This window comes from Orycteropus afer, unplaced genomic scaffold (genome assembly GCF_000298275.1).
Source record: "Orycteropus afer afer isolate SDZICR_OR568_19922 unplaced genomic scaffold, OryAfe1.0 scaffold00018, whole genome shotgun sequence".
In the NCBI taxonomy this organism is placed as follows: domain Eukaryota; kingdom Metazoa; phylum Chordata; class Mammalia; order Tubulidentata; family Orycteropodidae; genus Orycteropus; species Orycteropus afer.
Genome location: NW_006921605.1, coordinates 21,784,798 through 21,794,443, shown reverse-complemented (window position 1 = coordinate 21,794,443; position 9,646 = coordinate 21,784,798). Strand labels below are relative to the sequence as shown.

The following is a 9,646-nucleotide window of genomic DNA, read 5'->3' as shown; positions in this document are numbered from 1 at the left end:
AAATAATACATGCTTCTATAATTTCAGACATACAGAAAAACATTAAGAAATTAAAAAGAGTACTTCTATTAAGATTTTGGTGAATATGTTTGTAAAATAATGTGCATACTGTTTGTCAGCTAACTTTGTGTTGGTATGTTTGGACCTCTTTCTGTGTCATTTCCTTTCTGTGGAATGTTCTCCTTCCTTCTTTCTTGGTCTCCTCCCTCTTTAGCTAATGCCTGCTTGTTCTTTTGGTCTCAGTTTATAAAAAAATAAGTCCTTCCTGTCCCATGGGACTGGTTTTCCTGTAGTAAGTTCCCATAGTAACCCTCAGCACATTTGTGAGTATTTGATCATTATTTCTCTTCCTGACAACAGTGTACATAAGAGCAGGAGTCACATTTGTCTTGCTAACCACCATCCCCAGGCAAAAAGTGCTTGGCATGTGGTGTGTGTCCAGTATATATTTGATGAATTAATTAAATATAGATCTTGGGGCAGGTTGCCCAACTAAGGTCCACAGTGAATCATATACCCAATATCTACTCCCTTGTGCTAACTGCTCCCACAGTAATGCTGAACGAGGCCACGTGACTTGCTTTGGCCACTGGGACATGATGCAAAGATTTGATAAGCACTTTTGCCTTGGAGTTTGTCCCTTTGGAACACTGTCACTGCCATATGACATGCTCCTTGAGGTTGAAAGACCACCTAGAGAGAAGCCCACTTGAGTTTCCAGTTGACTTACCAGCTGAGTGCAGCTGCATGAGTGAGCCCAGATAGTCCACAGAATCACGGGGAAAAATGAATGATGAATGTAGCCAAACTGCTTAGAGAAGTCTGACTTTATAGGGGTGTGGAAAGGATAAAAATAGACATAAATCCAGTTCTCAGAATGTGAGGATTAAGCACATCTCCACTTTTCCACTTCTTAATCATCTTCTGGTACCAAGCCACCTGTGTGACACTCTCTGCTCTGACCCTAGCCACACAGAACTAGGTTAGAGCTCACAAGTTAAAAGGACACCATCTTCAGACTGCCAGTCGCAAATTTGGGGAGTCCATGTGACACCTCCGCCTTCTGACCTACTGAGCACAATTTCAACCATGTTAGCCAAAACACTAACTCATGACCCCTTCAAGATACCAACCCTACCTGTCACCTGTTGACTGCCATTACTCCTTTTTTGGGTTGATAATTTACTGGATCAACTCAGAACTCAGAGTTCTGTACTTAGGATTACAGATTTATTATTATCAAAAAGGATACAAGTGACGAGGCACAGCAAGGTCTGGGAGGGTCCCAACACTGAGCTTTCATGTCCCAAGGGACATGCTGCCCTGTACATTGTGTACATTGATGTCTTTCACCAACCAAGAAGCTCTTCTGTATCCAGAGTTTTGATTGACTTCCTTGAATAGTCATGATTGAAGATTCATTGCATAGTTGTGATTGGCGCTTCATTGGAACGCATGATTGATTAAATCATGCTCCCTCCCTTCCTGAGGTTAGCTGACTAGGTGGCCCTTCCAGCTTGGCCAGCCCCCTACTTGTTAGCATACAACTTCTCATAACGTGTTTGGGCCTTGATAAAAAAAGGCACCTCAGTTACTCAGAAATTCAAGGATTATCAAGGACAAGGGCCAAATCACTCTCTACGAGGTGATTCATTATAACCACCTGGTAGCAGGTGAGGATGTGGAGTCAAAGAAGAATTCTTTTTGAAATGTGGAAGAGACTTAAGCATGCTGAGAAAGACAGGTTGATTCAGGTTGGAGGAGAGAATAGCAACAGGAGAAGGTTCCAGATGTTGTGAGTGGTTTGGATGTAGGCGATTGGTAGAGGTGGCATTAGATAGTTGCCCCTTCCATTGTCCCCAGAGGGAGGGAGGGAAGTGAGGGTGTAGGTGTAGTGGGTTTCTGCGTTGCGCAGTGGAAGTGGAAGTCGGTCCTGTCAGATGGCTTGTTTGCATGGAAAGCTGAAGACTGGAGAGAGGACAGAAAGTTTGAGGCCCTTGTGGCGAATGGCAGAGCCAGCTGACTAACATTCTGTTTTTTCAGTTGCAGATCTTAGACTAGCTAGCTCCTTTGTAAATTAAAAGCACTAGCCAAATGTTAGTTGAAATTATTCTGAATTATTCAACCAGTGAAGATTAATCAAACGTTTTCCCCATCTGCCCACTTTAGGTTTCAATGTGGAGACAGTAGAATATAAAAATATCAGCTTCACAGTCTGGGATGTCGGTGGCCAGGACAAAATCAGACCTTTATGGCGACATTATTTCCAGAACACCCAAGGTAAAAACGATCAAGTCTGTAGCTGGAAACTGTTGATGTTAAATGTGTCTAAAGAGGGATGCCTGGAGTGCTCCCGGCTTTTTGGGCCTCTTACACTTACTGGGGATGTTTCTTTTGAGATGTGATCTCTGTTTTCCTAGAAGACCTACTGGACTTTAACTCCTTTTGATTCAGAATGGTTAAGAAAAGGTTATCTTGATGAAGTTCATCTTTTGGTTGAGATTTATATGTGCTTTAGGTGAACCATTCATTTTCAAAGAATTTGAATTCGGTAGAATCTTGGAAACCTGTTGAGAATATCTAAAATCCCATCTGTGGAGATGAACAGAGATGGCTGGAACCCAAATCCCAAATCCTGGCCTCCTGTGTGAGTGGCCATGACCTCTCCCTGGTGTGCAGCTGTCCCACGAGTTAGTGGCTGGGCACGGACACCCCAGGTCATTACCTTATTCCCTTGACATTTGTTTCTTAAAAGCAGAGTTTTTAATGTGTTCTTTCTGCATCAATATATTTGAGATTTTTCATTGGTTAAATTTTGGATAAATGATACTTTACTGAATATTGCCTATCAAAACGTCTGTAACTGTTCACATATATATATTTTTAATACCCTGATTCTCACGTAGAACCATAGCCATGTAGCACCTGTATGTGACTCATTTTGGAATTTGTTTGGAGTCTTTCAGTTTTGAAGATTCTACTGCTGATGGTGTTTTCCTTCCACATCTTTCATGGTAAAGACTATCATTTGTTGGTCTGAAAGTAGACTGACTGTCCTTTATATTTTATATCAGTGTGTTAGCTGTTACCTTTAGCACTTTATAGATCTCTCCTCAGCCTATAGATTTTAGAGTGTTTTCTCTCAAAATACCACAGTGCATCTATTTGTTTTTTTTCATAAAGTTTAAAACATAGAAAAGGAGAGAAGAAACAATAACCCCCATGTACCCCCATCACCCACCTTAACAGACACTTGTCCAGAATGTGTTACGTGAATTGCCAGGCGTGATGTCCTTTGATCCATGCATCTTTTAGTGTTCATTTCTAACAACAAGGCCTTTTTTAAACAAATGAACAAACATATACATGATCTCCATGTCATTATCACCACTACAAAGATAATAATCCTATAATATCTAGCACTCAGTCCTCACTCAGATTTCCCCAGTTGTCTCAGATGTTGTCCTTTGCACCTCTGATGTGTTTGCATCAGGATTAAACAAAGTTCACATGGCTGCATTTGGTTGGTAGGTCTCTTTAGTCATGCCCCTCCCCCCTTTTCTGTAACTCTTTGTGTTAGATGTTTATCCCAGGTTGTGGATTTGACTGATGGCTTTGTTGGTATCATTTAACTAGTTCATCTGTCTGTAGACTTCCTGTAAACGGGTAGCTAGTTCTAGAGGGTTGATTAGATTCTGGCTCATTGGGAGGCAAGAATAAGGTAGATAAGGAGGTAAGTGGTCTGGGCAGCTATTGCATCACATGCTAACACAGAAATGTGATTGTCACACTTTTAGTGATGCTAAGATTCATTTGTGCATTCAGGTGGTATCAGCCTCATTCCCCTAAAATAAAGTTCCCCGTCAAACTGTCCCCCAGGGGTTTTTAGCACCCATTGAGGCCTGTTGGTTAGATCCTTCATTTCATTAGGAATTAATGAAATAGTGATTTTCTAAAGTTGTCATTCCTTCTGTATTGCACAGCTGAAATCCTTCTAAATAAAGAATTCCCTCATCATGTATTTGGTTTCCATGAAATACAATTTGTACGGGGAAGAAAGGAAAAATGCTTAATACTTGTACCAATTTTCAGAGGAACAACTTGATACTCTAGCAACTTCCATGGTGACTCAGGTTTTTTTTCAGACTCATAGATTTTTATATTTGTGTTCCAGTCCATGGCAGGCACCATTCTTTTGATACTCACAGTGTCTGTCTTTGATTGGTGCTTCCCAAGCTGGTCAAGCCATCGCAGTTTCTCATTGCTAGTAAAACTGGAAAACACGGCTTTGACCCACAGATCTGCCATGGAACCTTGGGAGAGTTACGTGATCTCTTCTGCCTCAATTTCCTCATCTATAAAATAGAGATAGTACCTGCTGTATGGCCCATTGGGCTTAACTGAGATCAGTTTTGTAAAATGCTTAGTTCTGTGGCAGGAAGGCAGGAGGCACTCAAGGAGCCCAGACTGTTTGAGGTTTGACCTTGCTTTCTGGTGTATTCTCCATGCTCACCATTCAGAGTTGTTACATTAAGGCACCAGGTTAAAGTACCTTTTTGTCTTCACTTTCTATTCATAGCAAGCCTAGTTTTACTGAATTTCAGTAACTATTGCTTTGGTGACAGGGCACTGGTCATACCTTAGAACCTTGTTGTTGTTAGGTGCCTTCGAGTCATTTCTGACTCATAGTGACCCTATGTACAGCAGAACGAAACACTGCCCAGTCCTGTGCCAGGTCCATGATCCCCACTATACCTGAGCCATCATGGCAGCCACCATGTCGAGCCATCTTGTTGAGTGCTTTCCCCTCTTTCATTGACCTTCCACTTTACCAAGCATGGCATCCTTCTCCAGCGAATGGTCCCTTCTGATAACATGAGCAAAGTAGGTGAGGTGAAGTCTGACCATTCTTGCTTCCAAGGAGCATTCTGGCTGCATTTCTTCCAGGACAGATTTGTTAGTTCTTTTAACAGTCCACGGTACTTTCAGCATTCTTTGCCAACACCACAACTCAAAAGCATCTACTCTTCTATGGTCTTCCTTATTCGTTGCCTAGCTCTCACATGCATATGAGGCGATTGAAAATACCATGGCTTGTGTCAGGTGCACCTTAGTCCTGAAGGAAACATCTTTGCTCTTCAGCATTTGAAAGCGGTCCTTTGCAGCTGATTTGCCCAGTGCTATACGTTGTCTGATATCCTGACTGCTGCTTCCATTAGAATTGATTGTAGAACCAAGTAATATGAAGTCTTAGACAACTTCAATCTTTTCTCCATTTATCATGATGCTGCTTATTGGTCCAGTTGTGACGATTTTTGTTTTCCTTATGTTGAGATGTAAATCATACTGCAAACTGTAGTCTTTACTCTTCATCAGTAGTGCTTCAAGTCATCTTTCCTTTCAGCAAGCAAAGTTGTGTCATCTGCATATCGCAGGCTATTAATGATTCTTCCTCCAATCCTGATACCATGTTCTTCTTCATATAGTCCAGCTTCTCAGATTATTTGCTTGGCATACAGATTGAATAAGTATAACTTCCTTCTTGATTTTAAACCATGAGTGTCCCCTTGTTCTGTTCAAATGACAGCCTCGTGGTCTATGTACAGACTCCTCATGAATATAATTAAGTGTTCTGGAATTCCCATTCTTCTCAATGTTATCCACAATTTGTTATAATTCACACAATTGAATGATTTTGCATAATCAATAAAACACAAGTAAACATCTTTCTGGTATTCTTTGCTTCCAGCCAAGATCCATCTAACATCAGCAGTGATATCCCTCATTCCACATACTCTTCTGAATCCAGCTTGCATTTCTGGAAGCTCTCTGTCAATATACTACTGCAACTGTTTTTGAATTATCTTCAGTAAGATTTTACTTGCATGCGATATTAATGATATTGTTCGATAATTTCCATATTCTGTAGGATCACCTTTCTTTGGGATGGGTACACATATGGACCTCTTCAAGTCAGTTGGCCAGGTAGCTGTCTTCCAAATTACCTGGCATAGCCAAGTGAATGCCTCCAGCGTGGCATCCATTTGTTGAAACATCTCAATAGGTATTCCGTCAGTTCCTGGAACCTTGTTTTTCACCACTTCCTTCAGTGCAGCTTCGACTTCTTTCTTCAATACCATTGGTTCTTGATCATATGCCACCTCCTGAAATGGATGAACGTCGACTAATTCTTTTTGGTACAGGGACTCTGTGTATTCTTTCCATCTTCTTTTGATGCTTCCTGCATCATTCAATATTTTGCCCATAGAATCTTTCAGTATTGCAACTCGAGGCTTGAATTTTTTTCTTCAGTTCTTTCAGCTTGAGAAATGTTGAGTGTTCTTCCCTTTTGTTTTTCTAACTCCAAGTCTTTGCACATTTCATTATAGTAATTGACTTCTCGAGCTGCTCTTTGAAATCTTCTCTTCACCTTTTTTACCTTGTCATTTCTTCCATTTGCTGTAGTTACTCTCCATTCAAGAGCTCATTTCAGAGTCTTCTGATACCCATTTTGGTCTTTTCTGCCTTTTTAATGACCTTTTGTTTTCTTCATGGATTATGTTCTTGATGCCATCCCTCAGTCCCTCTGGTTTTCAATCATTGGTGTTCAAGGCATCAAATCTGTTTTTTAGATGGTTTCTAAATTCAGGAGGGATATATCGAAAGTCATATTTTGGTTCTCGTGGACTTGTTTTAATTGTTTTCAACTTCAAGTTGAACTTGCATATGAGCAGTTGTTGGTCTGTTCCACAGTCAGCTCCTGGCCTTGTTTTGGGTGAAGATTCTGAGCTTTTTCATAGCCTCTTGCCACAGATGTAGTCAATCTGATTCCTGTGCACTTCATCTAGCGAAGTCCACGTGTATAGCCACTGTTTGTGTTGTTGCGAAAAGGTATTTGCAATGAATAAGTCGTTGGTCTTGCAAAATTCCATCATGCAATCTCCAGCGTTATTTCTATCACCAAGGCCAAATTTTCCAACTACCAGTGGTTCTTCTTTGTTTCCAACTTTTGCGTTCCAGTCACCAGGGATAACCAGCACATCTTGATTGCGCGTTCGGTCAATTCCAGACTGCAGAAGTTGGTAAAAATCTTCAGTTTCCTTATCTTTGGCTTTGGTGGCTGGTGCGTAGATTTGAATAACAGTAGTATTAACCGGCATTCTTATAGGTGTGTGGATATTATCCTATCACTGACAGCATTGTACTTCAGGATAGATCTTGAAACATTCTTTGTGATGATGAATGCCACACTATTCCTCTTCAATTTGTCATTCCCAGCATAGTAGATCATATGGTTGTCTGATTCAAAATGGCCAAAACAAGTCTATTTCAGCTCACTGATGCCTAGGATATCAATATTTATGCATTCCATTTCATTTTTTACAACTTCCAATTTTCCATGGTTCATACTTCATACATTCCATGTGCTGATTATTAATGGATGTTTGCAGCTGTTTCTCCTCGGTTTGAGTTGTGCCACTTCAGCAAATGGAGGTACTAAAAGCTTTACTTTATCCATATCATTAGGGTCGGTTCTACTCTGATGAGGCAGCTCTTTCCCACTTGTATTTTGAGTGCTTTCTGACCTGAGGGGCTCATCTTCTGGTATTGTATCAGACACTGTTTCGGGGATATTCATAAAATTGTCTGGTAATGTATCAGACAGTGTTTCTCTGCTACTCACAAGGTTTTCCCTGGCCAGTTCCTTGAGAAGTGGATGGCCTCTTCCTTTTTCCGAGTCTTTCTCACTCTGGAAGCTCTTCTGAAACCCTTGCACCACGGGCAACCCTACCGCCATTTGAAACTGGTGGTACAGCCCCCAGCCTCACAAAAAAACACACAAGCCACCACAGTAGGACAAACTGACAGACAAGTTCGTCTCCCTTAGCTGTTCCAAACCCCTCTGCCCACTTCCTGGCCTTCCCCTACCTATTCCACCCGTCGGCCCTGGCTTTTTCCTGCTGCTTCCTGCTTTGGGTGGGGACCCTCCCTCCCCTTGCTTGGATTTGGCCGTCGGCCCTTGGGACCTTGGGGTGGGTAATTTAGACTCTGGGTTGTTAGCAAATGGGAGCTGTTTGCAGATGGATTTGCTGCCTGTGACAGGTCCAGAAGTCTCAGCCGTGAGCAGTTTTGGAACTCTCTTTCCTGCCGACTTCCCAAAGGTCAGGCTGTCTTTTTAAATGTTAATTGTCGTCTTCATCAGTATGTTCAATGTGACAGAACTTGGTAATAGCTTTCAGCTCTCTAGTAAGACATTTATCTGTGTATGGATTTCACTTGTACAGATCAAAATTTGAAGTATTGATGTGATTTCTTAGTGTTTTGTATCATACATGTATAAAATGGTCCATCGGTTATTATAATAACTGAATCGTTGTCGAATGGGCAATATATCCATATGGTTCAAAATTCAAAAAGAATAAAAGGGTATACAGTGAAAAGTCCCTTCTCATTCTTGTCCCCCAGCTATCCAGTAGTTCCTTTCCTAGGTGGTGGTTTTTAGGTGCCCTGGAGTTGACTCCAACTCAGCAAGCAGAAGGAAACACCGCCTGGTCCTGCGTCATCCTCTCCTATAGACAAGCACTCTCATCTTGCATATAAAGCTGATATGAATATATGTCCCTTCCCCACCTTGAGGACTAATGAGAGCCTACTATTCCTGTATAAATTTACAGATCATTATGCTTAAAGTAGTGTCTCAGACTCTTAATGTTCTCCCAGCCATCTTAACTAGGAAACAAACAAACAAAAAAACAACCCAAAGCAACTGTCATCAAGTCGATCCCAACTCATAGGGACCCTGTAGGACAGAGTAGAATTAGAACTGCCCCAGTGCTTTAACCACTGTGCCACCAAATCTTCTTGAACTAGAAAAAGTTCTCTTAATTCCAAGTGTAGTCAGATGGTAGGTTCTTTGGGGATCTTGGGTAAGGACCTGAATAAAAACAATATCAAAGGGACCTAATCTACAAACCTTTATCTTTCATTAGGAGTGGCAAAGAGACATGTCAGCTGCAACCTGTGAGTTTTGCTTTGGAGACGAAGGCTCTCCTTGTATGATTCTGGGTGATCTGCCTCGTTTAGTTGTGACCAAAGTCCGGAACTGCTGAAGGGACATCAAATCTTTAGGGGGAGATTGGAATGTTTTTCGTTTTTTCATCTTTCTGTCTGATGTGACGTAATGGGCATGCCAGCCCCAGGCACGCAGAAGCCAGCGGAGCCCCTGTGCGTGGGCCACACTGCTCTGGAGCGGCTGGCCAGGCAGCCGTCTGGGGGCCTCGGACATGGAGGACGGGGGAGGGCCAGACTGGTTTTCCCTCCCAACCATAGTCATGAGACCTTACTGAGGTCCTCTCAGCCCTCTGTGCTTTTCCTACTGGGGTCTCTTCTGCAGCATCCCCACAAGTTGTGGCTTAACCAGGCCGTATTTCTAGTGACAGGAAGTGCCACCTTCTGAGGCAGCCCATTGCATAGTTTGCATCTCCAGTTCTGACTATCAGGTTGACTTCCTGTGGCTTTTACCTTCTGATCTTCAATCTATCTTATAAAACCAAGAACTGAACCTACTGCCATCGAGTCAATTCTGATTTACAGCAAGCCTCCCTATAGGATAGTAGAACTGCCCATAGGATTTCCAAGGCTGTAA

The 9,646-nt window shown here is 42.0% G+C and overlaps 1 protein-coding gene across 1 annotated transcript in view; it reads left to right on the top strand.

The window, feature by feature from the left end:
- ARL17A (ADP ribosylation factor like GTPase 17A) overlaps positions 1-9,646 on the top strand; it is a 22,393-nt gene that overhangs the window by 1,115 nt on the left and 11,632 nt on the right. The window contains exon 2 of the mRNA XM_042783549.1: positions 2,170-2,294. Coding sequence (XP_042639483.1) covers positions 2,170-2,294 — 125 coding nt within the window. The remainder of the gene's footprint in view (positions 1-2,169; positions 2,295-9,646) is intronic.